Below are 24,242 nucleotides of genomic sequence, written 5' to 3'. Positions count from 1 at the left end.
CATTCTGTAAAACCGGGAGCTTTCACAGGAAAAGAGGAATTGCTCAATAATCAAAGACCAGTTACATTATCCAATAATAATGGCATTGTTGACAAAGGGCGGCACGGTAGCACAGTGGTTAGCACTGCTGCTTCACAGCTCCAGGTACCTGGGTTCGATTCCCGGCTTGGGTCACTGTCTGTGTAGAGTTTGCACATTCTCCTCGTGTCTGCGTGGGTTTCCTCCGGGTGCTCCGGTTTCCTCCCACAGTCCAATGATGTGCGGGTTAGGTTCATTGGCCAGGTTAAAAATTGCCCCTTAGAGTCCTGAGATGCGTAGGTTAGAGGAATTAGTGGGTAAATATGTGGGGGTAGGGCCTGGGTAGGATTGTGGTCGGTGCAGACTCGATGGGCCAAATGGCCTCCTTCTGCACTGTAAGGTTTAGAACATAGAACATAGAACAGTACAGCACAGAACAGGCCCTTCGGCCCACGATGTTGTGCCGAGCTTTATCTGAAACCAAGATCAAGCTATCCCACTCCCTATCATCCTGCTGTGCTCCATGTGCCTATCCAATAACCGCTTAAATGTTCCTAAAGTGTCTGACTCCACTATCACTGCAGGCAGTCCATTCCACACCCCAACCACTGTCTGCATAAAGAACCTACCTCTGATATCCTTCCTGTATCTCCCACCACGAACCCTATAGTTATGCCCCCTTGTAATAGCTCCATCCACCCGAGGAAATAGTCTTTGAATGTTCACTCTATCTATCCCCTTCATCATTTTATAAACCTCTATTAAGTCTCCCCTCAGCCTCCTCCGCTCCAGAGAGAACAGCCCTAGCTCCCTCAACCTTTCCTCATAAGACCTACCCTCCAAACCAGGCAGCATCCTGGTAAATCTCCTCTGCACTCTTTCCAGTGCTTCCACATCCTTCTTATAGTGAGGTGACCAGAACTGCACACAATATTCCAAATGTGGTCTCACCAAGGTCCTGTACAGTTGCAGCATAACCCCACAGCTCTTAAACTCCAAACCCCTGTTAATAAAAGCTAACACACTATAGGCCTTCTTCACAGCTCTATCCACTTGAGTGGCAACCTTTAGAGATCTGTGGATATGAACCCCAAGATCTCTCTGTTCCTCCACAGTCTTCAGAACCCTACCTTTGAACCTGTAATCCACATTTAAATTAGTCCTACCAAAATGAATCACCTCACATTTATCAGGGTTAAACTCCATTTGCCATTTTTCAACCCAGCTTTGCATCCTATCTATGTCTCTTTGCAGCCTACAACAGCCCTCCACCTCATCCACTACCCCACCAATCTTGGTGTCATCAGCAAATTTACTGATCCACCCTTCAGCCCCCTCCTCTAAGTCATTAATAAAAATCACAAAGAGCAGAGGACCAAGCACTGATCCCTGTGGCACTCCGCTAGCAACCTGCCTCCAATCCGAAAATTTTCCATCGACCACCACCCTCTGTCTTCGATCAGACAGCCAGTTACCTATCCAATCGGCCAACTTTCCCTCTATCCCACACCTCCTCACTTTCATCATAAGCCGACCATGGGGGACCTTATCAAACGCCTTACTAAAATCCATGTATATGACATCAACTGCCCTACATTCATCAACACACTTAGTTACCTCCTCAAAAAATTCTATCAAATTTGTGAGGCACGACTTGCCCTTCACGAATCCATGCTGACTATCCCGGATTAATCCGCATCTTTCTAAATGGTCGTAAATCCCATCCCTAAGGACCTTTTCCATCAATTTACCAACCACCGAAGTAAGACTAACCGGTCTATAATTACCAGGATCATTTCTGTTCCCTTTCTTAAACAGAGGAACAACATTCGCCATTCTCCAGTCCTCTGGCACCATCCCCGTGGACAGCGAGGACCCAAAGATCAAAGCCAAAGGCTCTGCAATCTCATCCCTTGCCTCCCAAAGAATCCTAGGATACATTTCATCAGGCCCAGGGGACTTATCGACCTTCAGTTTATTCAAAACTGCCAGGACATCCTCCCTCCGAACATCTATTTCCTCCAGCCTATTAGCCTGTAACACCGTCTCTTCCTCAAAAACATGGCCCCTCTCCTTGGTGAACACTGAAGAAAAGTATTCATTCATCACCTCGCCTATCTCTACTGACTCCATACACAAGTTCCCACTACCGTCCTTGACCGGCCCTAACCTCACCCTGATCATTCTTTTATTCCTCACATAAGAGTAAAAAGTCTTGGGGTTTTCCTTGATCCGACCCGCCAAGGACTTCTCGTGTCCCCTCCTAGCTCTCCTAAGCCCCTTTTTCAGCTCATTCCGTGCTAACTTGTAACCCTCAATCGAGCCATCTGAACCTTGTTTCCTCATCCCTACATAAGCTTCCCTCTTCCTTTTCACAAGACATTCCACCTCTTTCGTGAACCATGGTTCCCTCACTCGGCCATTTCCTCCCTGCCTGACAGGGACATACCTATCAAGGACACCCAGTATTTGTTCCTTGAAAAAGTTCCACTTTTCATGAGTGCCTTTCCCTGACAGTTTCTGTTCCCAACTTATGCCCCCTAATTCTTGCCTAATCGCATCATAATTACCTCTCCCCCAATTGTAAACCTTGCCCTGCCGTACGGCCCTATTCCTCTCCATTGCAATAACAAAAGACACCGAATTGTGGTCACTATCTCCAAAGTGCTCTCCCACAACCAAATCTAACACTTGGCCCGGTTCATTTCCCAGTACCAAATCCAATGTGGCCTCACCTCTTGTCGGCCTATCCACATATTGTGTCAGGAAACCCTCCTGCACACACTGCACAAAAACTGCCCCATCCGAACTATTTGACCTACAAAGGTTCCAATCAATATTTGGAAAGTTAAAGTCCCCCATGACAACTACCCTGTGACCCCCACACATATCCATAATCTGCGTAGCAATTTCTTCCTCCACATCTCTATTACAATTTGGGGGCCTATAGTAAACTCCTAACAACGTGACCGCTCCTTTCCTATTTCTAACCTCAGCCCATATTACCTCAGTGTGCAGATCCCCCTCAAAGTGCCTTTCCGCAGCCGTTAAACTATCCTTGATTAACACTCCTCCACCTCTTTTACCATCTTCCCTACACTTAGTGAAACATCTATACCTCGGAACGTCCAACAACCATTCCTGTCCTTGTTCTACCCAATTAATTTTTAATTAAAGTAACTAATCCCTGTCAATTAGTATATCAGAGCAAGACATGGGTGTGGAAAACCAATGGTGGAGAGCTTGATTTTAATTCATGTGGGATCATCCTGTGCGAGGGCAGGACACAAACATGCACCCTTTGAGGGGATTTTGGGAGTTAAAAATCCACATTGTTCAGAGCAACACAGTTTCAATAAGAACTCTTCCCCCTTTACTCTGCACCTGTCTCCTCTGCACCCGCCCGCTCTGCACCCTCCTCAGGAGTCAGCAGCTTGGGAATACCACCCCAGTTACTACTGAAGCCAAACCCAGCACCTCATTTCCATATCTAGATTCTAAATCCCCTTTGAACCTGGCAACATTTACTACCTGGCCATTGGCCATAAGAAGGGGAGGCAGTGGCCGAGTGGTATTGTTCATAGAATCATAGAATCCCTACAGTGCAGAAGGAGGCCACTCGGCCCATCGAGTCTGCACCGACCACAATCCCACCCAGGCCCTACCCCCACATAGTTTACCCGCTAATCCCTCTAACCTACACATCTGAGGACTCTAAGGGGCAATTTTTAACCTGGCCAATCAACCTAACCCGCACATCTTTGGACTGTGGGAGAAAACCGGAGCACCCGGAGGAAACCCACGCAGACACGAGGAGAATGTGCAAACTCCACACAGACAGTGACCCGAGCCGGGAATCGAACCCGGGACCCTGGAGCTGTGAAGCAGCAGTGCTAACCATTGTGCTACCGTGCCGCCCAGTTGCTAGACTAGTAATCCAGAGACCCAGCATAATGCTCTGGGGATCTGGGTTCAAATCCCACCGCGACAGACGGTGACATTTGAATTCAATAATAAAAATCTGGAATTAAAAGAACAAAGAACAGTACAGCACAGGAAACTGGCCCTTCGGCCCTCCAAGCCTGTGCCGCTCCTTGGTCCAACTAGACCAATCGTTTGTATCCCTCCATTCCCAGGCTGCTCATGTGACTATCTAGGTAAGTCTTAAACGATGCCAGCGTGTCTGCCTCCACCACCCTACTTGGCAGCGCATTCCAGGCCCCCACCACCCTCTGTGTAAAAAACATCCCTCTAATATCTGAGTTATACTTCTCACCTTGAGCCCGTGACCCCTCGTGATTGTCACTTCTGATCTGGGAAAAAGCTTCCCACCGTTCACCCTATCTATCCCCTTCATCATCTTGTACACCTCTATTAGATCTCCCCTCATTCTCCGTCTTTCCAGGGAGAACAACCCCAGTTTACCCAATCTCTCCTCATAGCTAAGACCCTCCATACCAGGCAACATCCTGGTAAACCTTCTCTGCACTCTCTCTAACGCCTCCACGTCCTTCTGGTAGTGCGCCGACCAGAACTGGACGCAGTACTCCAAATGTGGCCTAACCAGCGTTCTATACAGCTGCAAAAGTCTAAAGCTGACCATGAAACCATTTTCGATTGTCATTAAAAACCCATCTTGGTTCACTAATGCCCTTGAGGGAAGGAAATCTGTCACTCTTACCTAGTCTGGCCTATATGTGTGAGTGTGTATGTATGTGGGGTTAGCACAGTGGTTGCTGCCTCACAATGGCAGGGATCCATGTTCAATTCCCGACTTGGGTCACTGTCTGTGTGGAGTTTGCACATTCTCCCCGTGTCTGCATGGGTTTCCTCCAGGTGCTCCGATTTCCTTCCACGGTCCGAAGATGTGCGGGTCAGGTTGATTGGCCATGCTAAATTGCCACTTAGTGTCATGGGGACTAGCAGGGTAAATATGTGGGGCTATGGGGATAGGGCCTGGGTGGGATTGTGGTTAGTGCAGACCAGATGGGCCGAATGACCTCCTTCTGCACTGTAGGATTCTATGATATGTGACTCCAGATCCACAGCAATGTAGTTGACTCTTAAATACACTCAGTGATGGGCCCAAACAGCAATGCCAACATCCCATGAAAGAATAAATAAAAGTTTGAAGGTCAGGCTTTTGGTTAAAATCGAGACCTGGATGTCCAAAGACATCTCTTCCTCCCCAACATGCAACACTGACCACATGTCATATCTCAAATCACTGATATACTGTACCACATGATGCTATTTTCTGAAGGAAATCTGTCTCGTTTGCATTTGAATAAATAAATACTTTCTGACTCTGGATTTGCTAGAATTCAGAGAATAATGCAGAATAGAAGCGGGTGACCTACAGTGACTGTTTCATCTCTCCGAAAGTGCTATCCAATTAATTATCCTGCTTTCCTTTTTTTTCCTTTTCAAGCATGTATCCATTTTTTAAAAGTTATTAATGAATCTGCTCCCAGCGCCCTTTCAGGAAAAGTATTCCGCATTATCACATCTCACTGTGTGTCGACAGATTTCTCGTCATCTTCCCTCCCTTCCCGCCCCAGTTGAAAAGATATTGCGCAGTGAAAAATGTGCATTTGTGAAGCAGATTGATGTACCTCAGTGCTGTTTTTCTGAGCTCCTTTCTTGTCTTTCAAGGTTGTGCGACTGAGGAAACTGGCCCAGCAGATCGCTAACTGCAAGCAGTGTATTGAACGATCTGGCTCCCTCATCACTCAAGCGGAGCAGACACTGAAAGAGAATGATCACGCCCGCTTCCTGCAGACAGCTAAAAATATCTCGGAAAGGTAAGGGAGCATCGCAGCAGCCAGTTGTTTCCAGGTTTTATAATGACCCTGTTGACTAAATATACTTCCACCCTACCACAAAGGCCATTCCATCCTTATCATTGTGAGTGAAAGCTTTCACCTTGTTAAGCTGTGTCCCTCACTTCCCATTCCATTATAAAATTCTCACTTTCATTTTGAGTATTAGATTCTGAATGGAGTGCATTTTCCAGACTATCACAGCTTCCCACAGTCTCCACGGTGGCAGTAGTGTTAAGGGTAGGGTTAATCTGTTAATGCACAAGTGATCCAGAGGTCTGGACTAACAATACTGGGAAAGTCAGTTAAAATCCTACCATGGCAATTTGTGATTTAAAATTTATAATTTTAAAAACCAACAATCATAAAACTCATGGAATCCCTACGTGCAGAAGAGGCTATTCAGCGCATCGAAACTCTGAAACAGAGTATCTTACCCAGGCCCATTCCCTGTCCTAATGCATGTAACCCCACACATTTACCATGGTTCACCCATTTAACCTACACATCTTGGGACACGAATGGGAATTTCATAGAATCTCATAGAATCCCTACAGTGCAAAAGGATGCCATTCGGCCTGTCAAATCTGCACCAACCACAATCCCACCCAGGCCCTATTCCCATAAGCCCTCATATTTACCTTGCTAATCCCCCTGACACTAGGGTTAATTTAGCATGGCCAATCAACCTAACCTGCACATCTCTGGACTGTGGGAGGAAACCGGAGCACCTGGAGGAAAGCCATGCAGACACGGGGAGAATCATAGAAATCATAGAAACCCTACAGTGCAGAAGGAGGCCATTTGGCCCATCGAGTCTGCACCGACCACAATCCCACCCAGGCCCTACCCCCACAATGTGCAAACTCCACACAGACAGTGACCGAAGACCAGAGTTGAACCCAGGCCCCTGGCGCTGCGAGGCAGCAATGCTAACTGCTGTGCCACCATGCCACCCTAACATGAACAATCTGGAAAAAAAAGCATTAAAGCAGTAAAAGTGACCGTGAAGCTTGGCTAGCTGTAAGAAAACAAAGGGTGGTGGTTGATGGGAAATGTTCATCCAGGAGTTCAGTTACTAGTGGTGTACCGCAAGGATCTGTTTTGGGGCCACTGCTGTTTGTCATTTTTATAAATGACCTGGATGAGGGCGTAGAAGGATGGGTTAGTAAATTTGCAGATGACACTAAAGTCGGTGGAGTTGTGGACAGTGCGGAAGGTTGTTGCAGGTTACAGAGGGACATAGATAAGCTGCAGTGCTGGGCTCAGAGGTGGCAAATGGAGTTCAATGCGGAAAAGTGATAGTCAGCACGGATTCGTGAAGGGCAAGTCGTGCCTCACAAATTTGATTGAATTTTTTGAGGAGGTAACTAAATGTGTTGATGAAGGTAGGACAGTTGATGTCATATACATGGATTTTAGTAAGGAGTTTGATAAGGTCCCCCATGGTCGGCTTATGATGAAAGTGAGGAGGTGTGGGATAGAGGGAAAGTTGGCCGATTGGATAGGTAACTGACTGTCTGATCGAAGACAGGGGGTGGTGGTGGATGGAAAATATTCAGACTGGAGGCAGGTTGCTAGCGGAGTGCCACAGGGATCAGTGCTTGGTCCTCTGCTCTTTGTGATTTTTATTAATGACTTAGAGGAGGGGGCTGAAGGGTGGATCAGTAAATTTGCTGATGACACCAAGATTGGTGGAGTAGTGGATGAGGTGGAGGGCAAAGAGACATAGATAGGATGCAAAGCTGGGCTGAAAAATGGCAAATGGAGTTTAACCCTGATAAATGTGAGGTGATTCATTTTGGTAGGACTAATTTAAATGTGGATTACAGGGTCAAAGGTAGGGTTCTGAAGACTGTGGAGGAACAGAGAGATCTTGGGGTCCATATCCACAGATCTCTAAAGGTTGCCACTCAAGTGGATAGAGCTGTGAAGAAGGCCTATAGTGTGTTAGCTTTTATTAACAGGGGGTTGGAGTTTAAGAGCTGTGGGGTTATGCTGCAACTGTACAGGACCTTGGTGAGACCACATTTGGAATATTGTGTGCAGTTCTGGTCACCTCACTATAAGAAGGATGTGGAAGCACTGGAAAGAGTGCAGAGGAGATTTACCAGGATGTTGCCTGGTTTGGAGGGTAGGTCTTATGAGGAAAGGTTGAGGGAGCTAGGGCTGTTCTCTCTGGAGCGGAAGAGGCTGAGGGGAGACTTAATAGAGGTTTATAAAATGATGAAGGGGATAGATAGAGTGAACGTTCAAAGACTATTTCCTCGGGTGGATGGAGCTATTACAAGGGGGCATAACTATAGGGTTCATGGTAGGAGATATAGGAAGGATATCAGAGTTCTTTACGCAGAGAGTGGTTGGGGTGTGGAATGGACTGCCTGCAGTGATAGTGGAGTCAGACACTTTAGGAACATTTAAGCGGTTATTGGATAGGCACATGGAGCACACCAGGATGATAGGGAGTGGGATAGGTTGATCTTGGTTTCGGATAAAGCTCGACACAACATCGTGGGCCGAAGGGCCTGTTCTGTGCTGTACTGTTCTATGTTCTATGTTCTAAGTGTGAGGTGATTCACTTTGGAAGGAGTAACAGGATTACAGAGTACTGGGCTAATGGTAAGATACTTGGTAGTGTGGATGGACAGAGAGATCTCGGTGTCCATGGACAGAGAGATCTCGGTGTCCATGTGCATAGATCCCTGAAAGTTGGCACCCAGGTTGATAGGGTTGTTAAGAAAGCGTACGGAGTGTTGGCTTTATTTGGTAGATGGATTGAGTTTCGGAGCCATGAGGTCATGTTGCAGCTGTACAAAACTCTGATGCGGCCGCACTTGGAGTATTGCGTACTGTTCTGGTCGCCGCATTATAGGAAGGATGTGGAAGCATTGGAAAGGGTGCAGAGGAGATTTACTGGGATGTTGCCTGGTATGGTGGGAAGGTCTTATGAGGAAAGGCTGAGGGACTTGAGGTTGTTTTTGTTAGAGAGAAGAAGGTTAAGAGGTGACTTAATAGAGGCATACAAGATGATCAGAGGATTAGATAGGGTGGATAGTGAGAGCCTTTTTCCTCGGATGGTGATAGCTAGTACGAGGGGACGTAGCTTTAAATTAAGGGGTGATAGATTTAGGACAGATGTCAGAGGTTGGTTCTTCACTCAGAGAGTAGTAAGGGCGTGGAATGCCTTGCCTGCAGCAGTAGTGGACTTGCCAACATTAAGGGCATTTAAATGGTCATTGGATAAACATATGGATGATATTGAAATAGTGTAGGTTCGATGGGCTTTAGATTGGTTTCACTGGTCGGCGCAACATCGAGGGCCGAAGGGCCTGTCCTGTGCTGTAATGTTCTATGTTCTATTCTCTGGCTATCATTGCACAGCGAGCAATGGAAGCAGGTCAATGCGCTTTCAGCCAGCTGGACAATGGTCCAGAAAGTACGTTGAATATTCCCAAATCCTGTCACGGTCCTTTCTTCCTATGTTTAAACCAAAAGAGCACTTTTCTCAGTAATCTGATTCTTGGCACTCTAACTGTCGTTCATGATGTGTGGTTAGGGGATTACGAAATGCAACTGATCCAGTTGGTAGAGTGAGCTTGCATTAATATACAATAACCTCGCCTAAATGTGAAAATGAGTTCACACAGCCTGTTGCTAGTGCTCCTCTTTTGGCGTTGTTCTCAAAAGAATTTTGTGACGGATTGCATTCAGATAGAGTTGCTCTATGGCAATGAAAAGTGTTCTTTGCTGGCTGGACTGACAAACATTTGCTCAGTTGTTAGCATTCTCTGGGCTAGAAGCTCGTGGGTTCAAGTCCAGCTTCAGAGACGTGAGCACATAACCTCGGCTGACCCACCCAGTGTAATGCTGAGGGAACTCTGCACTGACCCATGTGTTTTTATTGATTCCCCCAACTCATATTGCCAAGACAGCTGATGGTCAAATTCTCCGGTATCCTCTGCTCTGCCACCGCTGCCAATGAGAACGGAAAATTTGGCTGCCAAATCCCCTTTGACTGCAACGGGGCTGGAAAATCCCCGCCGCAGGCGAGATTGGAGAATTCCAGCCAATATCTCATTTCACTGCTTTCTTTCTGGACCTTGCTGTGCAAAAATTGCCTTCTGTGTTCCCTACTTTACAACAGTGAGCATACTTGATTGGTGCTTCGAGACATACTCAGGTCAGGAAAGCTGCTACAAAAAGCAAGTCCTTTCCTATATACAAAAGGGATCATCATGATATTTTGTGCAACAAACCGCAATTAATCCTTCCAACTTGTTTATTCCCCACATTAAACAAGAGATTATTCATTCTCACCATTCCCGGTGCATGGGAGAGGAGGCAGGGACCAGCAAGTTAATGACCTGATCATGGAATAAAACCCCAGTAAAATGAGCATTGATAGTGACTGAAATAAGAAAACACGACCAGATGTTTTACGGGCACACAAGGAAAATAAATAACTCAAAATCCAGAGCTGTTACAAGGATTATATTAATAGTATATCTTTAGTTGCTATAGTAACATAAAGATCAGCTCTCACTGCTGTGAAGAACTACTGTCGAAATTCTTTTAAAAGCTGAGCGATTACAAAGAATCACAATTACCTTTTAATTGCCTGTCGTGCTGAGGACCTCTCCAAAGCGTTAACGTTGGATTAACATTAACAGAGGTGGGATCATTAACCCAGTTACTTGTTAATTCTGCTTTTCCTCAGCCAGAGGGCTGAACACACACACACACACACACACACACACACACCACCGCCCCCCCCCCCCCCCCCCCCCCAACTCACACACACACTCACAGGTACACACACACATGGATTCACACAGACACATACAGACACACAGACTCACAGGTACACATACACACACACACATACACACACACACACATACGCACACACACAGATACACGTACACACATGCACACTTGACTTTGAATCAAACCCATGAGTGGCTGATAACTTTTTGTTTAAAAGAGGGATGATGATGACTCTGTGGGTCCTATTTTAACTCTGATTCAGTGGATGAGCTTTTTAGTGGGTTAAAATCAGGCTGTAAGGCAATCTCGTCAGTATGCATGTTCTCCCTTCAGATGCTAGCCGTGGCTCAGTGGCTGATGCTTTCACTTCAGAGTCAGAAGGTTATGGATTCACATCCTTTCCAGAAACTGAGCACAGAATCCAGGCTGCTACTGCCCTGCAATCCTGAGGAAGTGCTGCGCTGTTGGAGGTGCGGCTTTTCAGATCAGCTGTCCAATTAATCTCAGTCCTCTCAAGGGGATGTTTGAAACCCCGTCGCACTATTGAAGGAAGAGCAGGGCACATGCATTCCAGGTCAGCATTTGCCCCTAAAACCAGCGATATTCTGATCATTGGTTCATAGTGGGACTTTACTATGAAGGAACTGGTTGCCCTACCTTGCAATAGTTACTGCACTTCAAAGATATCTCCAACCTGAAAGGTGGTCTAATAAATAGAACCATTGAAATGATACAGTGCAGAAGAAGGCCATTCGGCCCATCTTGTCCATGCCGACCCATAGACACCAGGGTGACCATTCTAATTCCATCTTCCTGCACACATTCCATAACCCTGCAGCTTACAGCACTTAAAGTGCAGATCCAGGTACTTTTTAAAAGAGTTTAGGGTCTCTGCCTCCACCACCAACAGGCAGTGAATTCCAAACATCCACCACCCTCTGTGCAAAAAGGTCCTAATGTCCCCTCTAATCCTACTGCCAGTTAGCTTGAATCTATGATCCCTGGTTTTTGAATTCTCTGCTAAGGGAAACAGGTTCCTCATGTCTAACCTCCCTGCCCCTTTCAATTTTGTACACCTCAATCAAAGGTAGGGGAGTCTAAAACTAGAGGGCATAGGTTTAAGGTGAGAGGGGAGAGATACAAAAGTGTCCAGAGGGGCAATCTTTTCACACAGAGGGTGGTGAGTGTCTGGAACAAGCTGCCAGAAGTAGTAGTAGAGATGGGTACAATTTTGTCTTCTAAAAAGCGTTTAGACAGTTACATTGATAAGAAGGGTATAGAGAGATATGGGTCAAATGCAGGCAATTGGGACTAGCTTAGGGGTTTAAAAAAAAAGGGCGACATAGACAAGTTGGGCTGAAGGGCCTGTTTCCACGCTATAAACCTCTATGAAAAAAAAAGCACCCCTCAGCCTTCTCTGTTTCAAGGAAAACAACTCCAAACTGCCAAAACATTGAATGCATTCAAGAGGCGGCTGGATATAGCACTTGGGGCAAATGGGATCAAATGTGATGGGGAAAAAGCAGGATTAGGCTATTGAGTTGGATGATCAGCCATGATCGTAATGAATGGCGGAGCAGGCCCGAAAGGCCAAATGGCCTCCCCCTACTCCTATCTTCTATGTTTCTATGTTAACCTCTCCAATCTCTCCTCATAGCTACAATTCTCCAGCCTTGGCAACATTCTAGTAAACCTCCTCTGCACTCTCTCCAGAGCAACTGCATCCTTCCTGTATTGTGGTGACCAGAACTGCATGCAATTCTCTAGTTGTAGCCTCACCAGTGTCTTGTACAGTTCCATCATTATATCCCTACTTTTGTATTTTATACCTCTGCCAATGAAGGACAGCATTTCATATGCCTTCTTTACAACCTTATCGACTTGTTCTGCTACCTTTAGGGACCTGTGCACTTGCGTGGTAAGGTCTCTCACTTCATCTACCCATCTCAGTATTTTCTCATTTATTGTGTCTTCCCTTTTACTGTTTGACCTTCCTAAATGCATTATCTCACACTTATCAGAGTTGAACTCCATCTGCCACTTTCCTGCCCATTCTACCAACCTATCTATATCATTTTGGAACTTAGTCCAAAGATGTGTGGGTTAGGTGGATTGGTCTTGCTAAATTGCCCCTTGGTGTCCAAAGGTGTGTAGGTTAGCTGGATTAATGGGGTAAATGCATGGGTTTATAGGGAGAGGGTGGGTAGTGGGCCTGGGTAAGATGCTCTGTCAGAGAGTCGGTGTACTTGATAGGCTGAATTGCCTCTTCTGCACAGTAGGGATTCTTTGATTCTACACTATCCATTACACAGCCAATTTTTGTGTGGTCTGCAAAATGAGGTGCCCCTCCATAGAAACCCTACAGTGCAGAAAGAGGCCATTCGGCCCATCGAGTCATGTTCAAGTCCGATCGTTATATATATAAAACAAACAACAGGGGTCCCAACTCCAAGCCCTGCGGAACACCACTTGAAACAGTTTTCCATTCACAAGGGCAGCCATCGATACACCTCAATATGCCAACATCTTCATGCACAGGTTCGAACAAGACTTCTTTACCGCACAGGACCTTCAACCGACACTATACACTGGATACATTGATGACATTTTCTTCCTTTGGACTCATGACGAACAATCACTGAAACGACTACATGATGACATCAACAAGTTCCATCCCACCATCAGACTCGGTTGCATTCTTGGACACACACATCTCCATCAAGGACGGTCACCTCAGCACTTCACTATACCAAAGCCCACGTGATAACCTCACGATGCTCCACTTCTCCAGCTTCCACCCTAAACACGTTAAAGAAGCCATCCCCTACGGACAAGCCCTCTATATACAAAGGATCTGCTCAGATGAGGAGGATCGCAACAGACATCCACAGACACTGAAAGACGCCCTTGTAAGAACAGGATATGGCGCTCAACTCATCGATCGACAGTTCCGACGCACCACAGTGAGAAACCGCACCGACCTCCTCAGAAGACAAACACGAGACAAGACGGACAGAGTACCCTTCGTCCTCCGGTACTTCAACGGAGCGGAGAAGCTATGATATCTTCGCCGGAGCCTTCAACATGTCATCGATGAACATCTCGCCAAGGTCATCCCCACAACCCCACTACTTGCCTTCAAATAACCACGCAACCTCAAACAGACCATTGTACGCAGCAAACTACCCAGCCTTCAGAACAGTGACCACGACACCATACAACCCTGCCACAGCAACCTCTGCAAGACGTGCCAGATCATCGCCACGGATGCCATCATCTCACGTGAGAACACCATCTACCAGGTACACGGTACATACTGTTGTGACTCAGCCAACATTGTCTACCTGATACGCTACAGGAAAGGATGTCCCGAGGAATGGTACATTGGGGAGACCATGCAGACGCTACGACAATGGATGAATGGACACCGCTCAACAATCACCAGGCAGGAGTGTTCCCTTCCTGTTGGGGAACACTTCAGCAGTCACGGGCATTCAGCCTCTGATGTTCGGGTAAGCGTTCTCCAAGGCGGCCTTCATGACATATGACAATGCAGAATTGCTGAGCAGAAATTGATAGCCAAGTTCCGCACACATGAGGACAGCCTCAACCGAGATCTTGGGTTCATGTCACACTATCTGTAACCCCCACAACTTGCCTGGACTTTCAAGATCTCACTAACTGTCCTGGCTTGAAACAATTCACACCTCGTTAACCTGTGCTTAACCCTCTCTCCACTCACATTGTCTACACCTATAAAGATTTGATTACCTGTTATGACTTGCATTTCAACCATTATTTTGTAATTGAGTTTGTGTCTATATATGCCCTGTTTGTGAAACAAATCCTACACTCAGCTGATGAAGGGGCAGCGCTCTGAAAGCTTGTGCTACCAAATAAACCTGTTGGACTTTAACCTGGTGTTGTGAGACTACTAATATTTTCATGGCCTCTCTTTGATTTCCTTATTTCTGTCTTTACTTGACCTGTACTTTCTATAGGCTATCTGCAGTGTTGATTTTTTTGTGACTATCATAAGCTTTCTTTGTCTGCTCAATATTGTCCTGTATTTTTCAAGACAACCACTGGGGTCTAGATTTGGCAGTACCATTCTTATTTTTGGAGGGAACGTGTCTGCTTTGTACACTAATTTATGCTTTAACAGTCTTGTCCAGTCCACCTCAGCCTAATAATTTCTCAGTTTTGTAAAATTCCCCTTGCCCCCAGTTTAAAACTTCTACTCCTGATTTATCTCTGTCCTGCTCCATAATAATACTAAATCTAACCGAACTGTGGTCACCAATGTGATCGGCCACTGTCAATTCACCCACTTACCCATCTTCATTTCCCAAGACTAAATCCAGAATTGCGTCTCCTCTCATTGGACCTGTCACTTATTGTTTTAAAAATTTCCTGGACAAGGTACATGAATGTTTCACCCTTAATGCCCCTTATATTTTTTGAACTCCAGTTGATATTGGGATAGTTAAAATCTCCTACTATTATTGCCCTCTCGTTCCTACAGGGTGGCACAGTGGTTAGCACTGCTGCCTCACAGCACAAGGGACCTGGGTTCAGTTCTGGCCTCAGGTGACTGTGTGGAGTTTGCACATTCTCCCTGTGTCTGCGTGGGTTTCCTCCCACAGTCCAAAGATGTGCGGATTAGGTGGATTGGCCATGCTAAATTGACCCTACTGTCAGGGGATTAACAGGCTAAATATGTAGGAATAGGGCCTAGTGGTCGGTGCAGACTTGATGGGCCAAGTGGCCTCCTTCTGCACTGAAGGGATTCAATGAAATTTGCCTCATGAATCTTTTATTTTTAAAGTAGGATTTTTTTCCCTTACATATCCTTTGCAATATAGAATAGAAATCCAGGAATCCACTTCCAAACGGGAGCTAGACAGTATTGTTTAATACATGGGACAGAAAGTACTGCTTCAAGTGACACTATTAATCCTTTGTTAGACTCCATCTAGAGTTCTGCATTCAGTTTTAGGCAATGTACCTCAGGAAAGATATACAATATCTTTGGAAGGGATACAGCACATATTCACCAGACACCTGGGCTTAAAGAGTTAAATGAGGGGCGGCACGGTAGCACAGTGGTTAGCACTGCTGCTTCACAGCTCCAGGGTCCTGGGTTCGATTCTCGGCTTGGGTCACTGTTTGTGTGGAGTTTGCACATTCTCCTCGTGTCTGCGTGGGTTTCCTCCGGGTGCTCCGGTTTCCTCCCACAGTCCAAAGGTGTGCGGGCTAGGTTGATTGGCCATTCTAAATTGCCCCTTAGTGTCCCGGGATGCATAGCGTAGAGGGATTAGTGGGTGAATATGTAGGGATATGGGGATAGGGCCTGGGTGGGATTGTGGTTGGTGCAGACCTGATGGGCCGAATGGCCTTTTTCTGCACTGTAGGATTCTATGATTTTTAAATCCTATTTGCCTATCATTAGGCAATGAAATCTCCCTGGCCATTGCCACCTTGGCAGTTTCCAGCCTGGCCCCCTGGCAGTGATGTGGAGATGCCGGCGTTGGACCCCTGGCACTGCCCAAGGGGCAAATTGGCAATACCCAGGGGGCACCTTGGCACTGCCCACCGGGCATTGGACAGTGCCATGAGGCGGGGCCTAATTAGGGCAGGGCCTCTGGATGATTGGTGGGAGTGGAGGGTCCCGCTGCCACTTTGCACTGGAAACACGATCAGAGGGAGGGAAGCCAGTGATTGGGCCTGGGCATTGGGGTGGGGGAGGGTCGGCCTGCCCTGCCCGGTGTTGGGGGGGTGGGGGGGGATGCTGGTCGGGACTGTGGGGTGGTGGTCGGGGCTGCCAGTGGAGGGGCGGGTCAGGAGATCGGGGATGGTGGGGGCGGTTGTGCAGAGATTGAGGCAGGACAGAGGTGGGGGTGTCGAGGCTGGCCCGGACATGTTCAGGCCATGGGTGGTGGAGAAGGGAGGTTGAGGGGGGGAAGCGGAGAGCCGGCGTTGCAGGGTTGCATACGGAGCTGACCAGCAATAGGGAGGCCAGCAGACAGGGGACACTGTGCACGAGGCGCTGACCAGCGGGATTTACTCCAGTTTTTATGCGAATTCGACACTTAGAATTTTTTTGGAGAATCATCCCTTGGATTGTATTCACTTTAATTTGGAAGATTACAATTGAATTGTTTAAAGGGAGTTGATAGAGTGGATGCAGAGACATGGCAGATCTCTGTTCTTTTTCTAAGTGCTCTTTCTGGGAAGAAAAGCAGTGTGCAGCATGCTGGCAGCACAGACAGCTTTTCTCACCATATTAGAACATAGAACATAGAACATTACAGCGCAGAACAGGCCCTTCGGCCCACGATGTTGCACCGACCAGTTAAAAAAAAAACTGTGACCCTCCAACCTAAACCAATTTCTTTTCGTCCATGAACCTATCTACGGATCTCTTAAACGCCCCCAAACTAGGCGCATTTACTACTGATGCTGGCAGGGCATTCCAATCCCTCACCACCCTCTGGGTAAAGAACCTACCCCTGACATCGGTTCTATAACTACCCCCCCTCAATTTAAAGCCATGCCCCCTCGTGCTGGATTTCTCCATCAGAGGAAAAAGGCTATCACTATCCACCCTATCTAAACCTCTAATACCAGTGTGGTATTGTCCAACACTTAGCTGGAGGCATGTCTCACAACGTCACTTAGAAACCCTACAGCTCGGAAAGAGGCCATTCGGCCCATCGAGTCTGCACCGACCACAATCCCATCCAGGCCCTACCGCCATATCCCTACATATTTACCCACTAATCCCTCTAACCTACGCATCCCGGGACACTAAGGGCAATTTTATCATGGCCAATCAACCTAACCCGCACATCTTTGGACTGTGGGAGGAAACCGGAGCACCTGGAGGAAACCCACGCAGACACGAGGAGAATGTGCAAATTCCACACAGACAGTGACCCAAGCCGGGAATCGAACCCAGGTCCCTGGAGCTGTGAAGCAGCAGTGCTAACCACTGTGCTACCGTGCCGCCCCCAGTCACGCTGGTGAGTCAACCCAGACCGCAATGCCAGTGAAAAGGGCATTCCCAGCTCCAGCACTAGAAACTAAAACACAGAAACTCCCATGGACACAGCAAACCCACCCTCCTACAACGGAAACACCACCCCACAGACACAGGAAACCCACCTTCTTACATGGGAAACCCCATTCCTCTGGACATCGGAAACACCAATCCCCCCCGTACATGGGAAACCCCACCTCCCGAGACACGGGAAACCCTGCCCCCCTAGACATGGGAAACCCCACACCCCCTTGTCTCCCCCCCGACACGGGAAACCACCCCCCACCCCGCCCCCCCCCCCCACCCCCCCGGACACGGGAAACACCAACCCCCCGGACACGGGAAAGCCCACCCCCCCGGACGTGGAAGAGCCCACCCCCCACCCCTGACACAGGAAACTAACCCCCCCACTGGACACGTGATTGTCATCTTTAGGCTTCTCACAGAAGTTTACACATTGGGCGCAAAATCCTGACCATTATCTTTCTAGTGGGGGAATCCACAGCAACATTTTAAAACCAAGACTGTTCAGGAGTGAATTAAGGAAGTCGTTTTTAAATTGAAAGGTGTTGTGAATGTGGAAAACTGTCCCTCAAAAGTCTGTGCATGCTGGTGGTTCAAATCTGAGCTTAACAGATTTCTCTTGGTGCTGGGTATTGAAGGATATGGATGAAAGGTAGGAAAATGGAATTGAAGTGTACTTCAGCCGTGATCTAATTGAATGACAACATAGTCTCAAGGAGCTGAACAGACTGTTCTTCTTCCTGTGACCTGCAGCCCTATACAGGATCAATTTGACCCAGTGTGGTAAACCACTGTTAAGTTATTGCCTGTGTGTGTGTGACATGCTTGGACACGCCCCTGCCGGAGACTCCTCCCCCCCGCCCCTGGGTATAAAGGTGACTGCTCCCACCCCCCCTGCTCAGTCACCGGACCAGTTCCGACCAGTTCATCAGCACGGGTGTGCTCCAAGTCTTTCTTTTGTGAATAAAAGCCTGTTTGTTTTCGCGTACTCACTAGTCGCCTCATAATTGATCGTGCATCAATTTTATTCAAAAAATAAAATTGGGATGGAGCAGATATTGAAACCCAATAAGTTGGAACTGGATCCTCAAGCTGTAGGAGCCTCTAACAGCTTCGACCACTGGCTGCGATGCTTTGAAACTTTCCTCACTGCCTCCGCCTCAGTTGTCCGGACCGAAGAAGACAAGCTACACGTGCTCCACGCCCGGGTAAGCGACCAGGTATTCTCAATGATCCGAGACGCGGAAACTTACGAGGATGCGATCGAACTTTTAAAAGGCCAGTACAGCAAACAAACTAACGTGATCTATACCAGACGTCTTCTGGCTACTCGCAGACAACAGCCAGGTGAATCGGGCGACCAATTCCTACGTGAGTTGCGAGCACTTGGCAGGGCCGCCCAAAACACTGAGGACTTAATTAGAGACGCCTATGTCACGGGTATCAGGTCAAACTATATCCGACAACGACTGCTGGAACAGAGTGGGCTAGACCTACAAAAGACTGTAGCGCTGGCCGACTCGTTAGAGGTGGCCTTCCGTAATCTCGAGGCCTACACCCCCAACCACGGGAGCGCATCGTGGACGCCACCGCCACCTCTGTACTCGGGAGGGCCGCAGGCCTATGCCACGCCACGTCCCACCAATGACCTGACCGCTGCGGCAGTCTCTGGAGGCCCGAAGTGCTACTTCTGCGGCCTGGGGAAGCACCCCCGACAACGCTGCCCGGCGAAGGATGCGACCTGCTCCGGGTGTGGGAAGAAGGGCCATTACGCGAGGGTGTGCAAGGCAAAGTCGACCTCCAAGCCCAGTAGCGCCGCATGCGACCCCCCATCTTGGACGCCTTCAGCCGCGTGTGAGCCGCGCAGGCCGCCATCTTGGACGCCTTCAGCCGCGTGTGAACCGTGCGGGCCGCCATTTTGGACACCTTCAGCTGCATGTGAGCCGCGCAGGCCGCCATCTTGGACACCATCAGCCGCGTGGGGACAGTGCGGGCCGCCATCTTGGACGCCATCAGTCGCGTGGGGGCTGTGCGGGCCGTAATCTTGGACGCCTTCAGCCACGCCCCAAGATCCAACGGTGGCTTCGATTACGCTGGACCAATCCAGGCCAACTCGCCAGGTCCATGATCGACATCGAGGTAAACGCTCGCACTACAAACTGTTTATTTGACTGTGGGAGTACGAAGAGCTTTATTCACCCTAACACAGCGAGTCGTTACGCCCTCTCAGTCCTGCCAGTGAAGCGATCGATCTCCATGGCTTCAAAGTCCCACTCGGTGGTGGTCCTCGGGTCCTGCGTGGTGACCCTGACTGTGCGGGGCGCAGTATACAAAAACTTCAGGCTCCTCGTGCTGCCACAACTCTGCGCTGCCGTGCTCCTGGGGCTAGATTTCCTGTGTCACCTTAAGAGTGTCACCATGGAGTATAATGGGCCTTTTCCCCTGCTCTCTGTTTGCAGTCAGCAGTTCTTAGATCGCCCACCACGCACCACCTGCAGCCTCTCGACCCTTAAAGTCGCCCCTCCCTCACTGTTTGAAAATCTCAACCCCGACTGCAAGCCCATCGCGACCAAGAGCAGACGGTACAGTGCTGGAGACAGGGCCTTTATCAGGTCCAAAGTGCAAAGGCTCCTAGGGGAGGGGATCATTGAGGCCAGTACCAGCCCCTGGAGAGCCCAAGTAGTCGTTGTTAAGACTGGGGAGAAACATCGCATGGTCATTGACTACAGTCAGACCATTAACCGATACACGCAGCTGGATGCGTACCCCTTTCCCCGCATATCTGACATGGTTAATCAGATTGCGCAATATCGGGTGTTCTCCACCATCGACTTAAAGTCTGCATACCACCAGCTCCCTATCCGCCCGGAAGACCGCCAATGTACTGCCTTTGAGGCGGATGGCCGCCTCTATCACTTCCTTAAGGTCCCCTTTGGCGTCACCAACGGGGTCTCGGTTTTCCAACGTGAGATGGACCGAATGGTAGACCTGAACGGGCTGCGGGCCACCTTCCCGTACCTGGATAACGTCACCATCTGCGGCCATGATCAGCAGGACCACGACGCCAACCTCTACAAATCCCTCCACACCGCCACTCTCCTAAATCTGATCTATAATAAGGAGAAGTGCGTATTCCGCACACGCTGCCTCGCCATCCTTGGTTGTGTTGTGGAAAACGGGGTCATCGGTCCCGATCCCGACCGCATGCGTCCCCTCCTGGAACTTCCCCTCCCCACCAGCCTCAAAGCACTGAGGAGATTCCTGGGCTTCTTCTCGCATTACGCCCAATGGGTCCCCAATTATGCGGATAAAGCCCGTCCGCTCATCAAATCCACCTCTTTTCCCCTGACAGCAGAGGCCTGCCTGGCCTTTGACCGCATCAAAGCAGACATCGCGAAGGCCATGATGCACGCTGTAGACGAATCCATCCCGTTCCAGGTGGAGAGCGATGCGTCTGATTTCGCCCTAGCCGCCACCCTTAACCAGGCGGGCAGACCTGTGGCCTTCTTCTCACGAACCCTCCAAGGCCCAGAAATTCGACACTCTGTCGAAAAGGAGGCCCAAGCTATAGTGGAAGCTGTACGGCACTGGCGCCACTACTTAGCTGGTAAACGATTCACCCTACTCACGGACCAACAGTCAATTGTGTTCATGTTTAACAACACGCAGCGGGGCAAGATCAGGAATGATAAAATATTGAGGTGGAGAATTGAGCTTTCCACCTACAATTGCGACATCTTATAGCGGCCCGGGAAGCTCAATGAGCCCCAGACGCCCTGTCCCAGGGAATCTGTGCCAGCACACAGATGGACCAATTGCAAACTCTCCACAACGACCTCTGCCACCCGGGAGTCACCAGGTTCTTTCACTTCATTAAAGCCCGTAACCTGCCCTACTCCATTGAGGAGGTCAGGTCTATAACCAGACACTGCCAGGTCTGTGCAGAGTGCAAACCGCACTTCTATTGGCCAGACAGAGCACACCTCATAAAGGCCACCCGCCCTTTCGAGCGCCTAGGCGTCGACTTCAAAGGCCCCCTCCCCTCTTCTGACCGCAACATATACTTCCTCAAACGTCATTGACGAGTATTCACGTTTCCCTTTCGCTATCCCCTGCCCGGATATGACCTCGGCCACAGTCGTCAGGGCCCTGCACAGCCTCTTCACCCTGTTCGGTTTCCCTAGCTATATCCATAGCGACGGGGGATCCTCCTTTATGAGCGATGAGCTGCGACAGTACCTGTTCTCCAAAGGCACAGCCTCGAGTAGGACCACCAGCTACAACCCCAAGGGGAACGGACAGGTAGAGAGGGAGAACGCGACAGTCTGGAAGGCCGTTTTACTAGCTCTGAGGTCTAAAGGTTTTCCAGTCACCCGCTGGCAAGAGGTCCTCCCTAATGCACTACACTCGATTAGATCACTCCTTTGCACAGCTATCAATCCTACCCCTCACGAAAGGATGTTTATTTTCCCCAGGAAGTCCTCCTCAGGGACCTCACTACCGACGTGGCTGAAGTCCCCAGGCCCTGCCCTGCTCCGGAAGCACGTGAGGACCCATAAGTCGGACCCCCTGGTCGAAAGGGTCCAGCTCCTCCACGCCAACTCCCAATACGCCTATGTGACGTACCACAACGGGCGGGAGGACACGGTCTCCATTCGAGACCTGGCACCTGCAAGTGCCCCAGGGATCACGACGACCCACAACCCCACACCCCCAACCCCCGTATACAGCACGCCTGAGCCCCAGGGGCCGCCACCACGTACCCGACAACCGGAAGGGACCACAAACGACTCGAGCGGCTACGGCCTGGCGCCTGAACCAACACCGCGGCCACCGGAACGGACACCACAACCGGCACTACGGAGGTCGCAGCGGCAGATCAAGCCCCCAGAGAGACTGAATTTGTAAATATTGTTCCCACCCACCTCACCCCCGCCGGACTCTTTTCAAAAGCAGGGGGTGAATGTGGTAAACCACTGTTAAGTTATTGCCTGTGTGTGTGTGTGACATGCTTGGACACGCCCCTGCCGGCCCTGCCTGAGACCCCCCCCCCCCACCACCACCCCCGCCCCCCCCCCCCCCCCCCCCCCCCCCGCGGGTATAAAGGTGACTGCTCCCACTCCCCCTGCTCAGTCACTGGACCAGTTCCGACCAGTTCATCAGCATGGGTGTGCTCCAAGTCTTTCTTTTGTGAATAAAAGCCTGTTTGTTTTCGCGTACTCACTAGTCGCCTCATAATTGATAGTGCATCACCCAGGCAATGTCTGAGTTGCCTCTTCTGGTTGTTGAGAGCTCACGAGAGAGTGGCACAGGAATCGCAGGTCTGGAAGGGTTATGGTTAAAATGGCCACATTTGGTGGATATCAGCAGCGCTGGCCATTTTCTGGCACGTTGACTTCCGGATTCACAGACCGAGTGCAGTATTGCAGTCTAGGCAAATTAGGGGAAGCGGGATGGGGGTGGTGGATTAACTGGAACAAGATTGGAGTGTAGACAGATGGACGGAGTGGAAGAGAGCAGAGAGGCAGAGGAAGAGGAGGATAAAGAGAAAGGAGGTTAAGAAGGGAATGAAGAAGGAATGGAATACAGGGAGGAGGCATTTCGTTGTGCCATTATGGTGGATATCATGATAAATAAGACGGCAAAAGACTTGGCACAGTGAGCAATTACATTCTGACCCAGGACTTAAATTATTAAAAAAAGGCTTTGTTATATGCACTTCAATAGTTAAGACAGTTCCTAGCAACCCTCACCCTGTGCTCCCATTGCATGGGCAGATGTGTGTGACTCATGCTATTCTGCGCAAATGGCAGAAAATTTCATTTCACTTGAAATATCTGACTGAAAATATTGCAATAGGGGAGCTGGCAGCCACTGGGAACCTGGCTGTGAAATTCAGTGGGATGTTAAATGAGCAGTGAGTGGAAGTAAATAGTCTGCACCCATTGGCTATGGCCATTGTACAGTTTAACACACTGGAAAATCTCCCCTGTTCAGTCAAGAAGCCATTACTAAGATGTACAGTGATTTTAATGATGAGCAGAAGGGTCCCTTTTGAAGCTGCCCTCAATGTATTTTGATGCTCAAAAAGGAGAAACAGTGTGCAGTGAGCAAGCTTTAGGGGTGGCCACATGTCTCGGAGGATTAGAACTCTGGCCCAGCTGAGGGAGAGGCTTCTTTATTTTTCCACAAGTTACAAAACAGGACACACGTGTGGAGGCCTGAAGTCACAAAGGGGTGCAAAGTGAGACAAATTACACGTCAAGTCTAATTTACTGCAGGTTGCTTGTGCGTCAGGGCTTCCTATACCAGCTCACCAATATCTTCTTCTTGATCATTAGCAGTATTATGTTGGGTCAGTCTGGCAAACACAGTGACCGAGGCCTGGTTCAAAGTGTAATTCATGCAAAATAATCCTGGAGGGGGGACTTTCGTTTGAACTTGTTTCGACTTGGCGTGAAACTTTGAAGAGAAATGTAATGTTGCTCTCCAGAAAGTCATTGGAGATCTTGCAGCTATACGTAAGTGCTTAGGTGTGCCTTCATAGCTTCATGCAATCTTCCAGCACG

At 48.8% G+C, this 24,242-nt stretch overlaps 1 protein-coding gene across 2 annotated transcripts in view; it reads left to right on the top strand.

Annotated features, from left to right (window-relative positions):
• LOC144506363 (E3 ubiquitin-protein ligase Midline-1) overlaps positions 1-24,242 on the top strand; it is a 664,229-nt gene that overhangs the window by 583,074 nt on the left and 56,913 nt on the right. For both annotated transcript variants that reach the window (XM_078232375.1, XM_078232376.1), the window contains exon 5: positions 5,674-5,822. In XM_078232375.1, the coding sequence (XP_078088501.1) occupies positions 5,674-5,822 (149 nt within the window). The remainder of the gene's footprint in view (positions 1-5,673; positions 5,823-24,242) is intronic.

This window comes from Mustelus asterias, chromosome 17, assembly GCF_964213995.1.
Source record: "Mustelus asterias chromosome 17, sMusAst1.hap1.1, whole genome shotgun sequence".
Lineage (NCBI taxonomy): Eukaryota > Metazoa > Chordata > Chondrichthyes > Carcharhiniformes > Triakidae > Mustelus > Mustelus asterias.
Note: the sequence above shows the minus strand (reverse complement) of the source record. Positions and strands in the feature narration are given on the sequence as shown.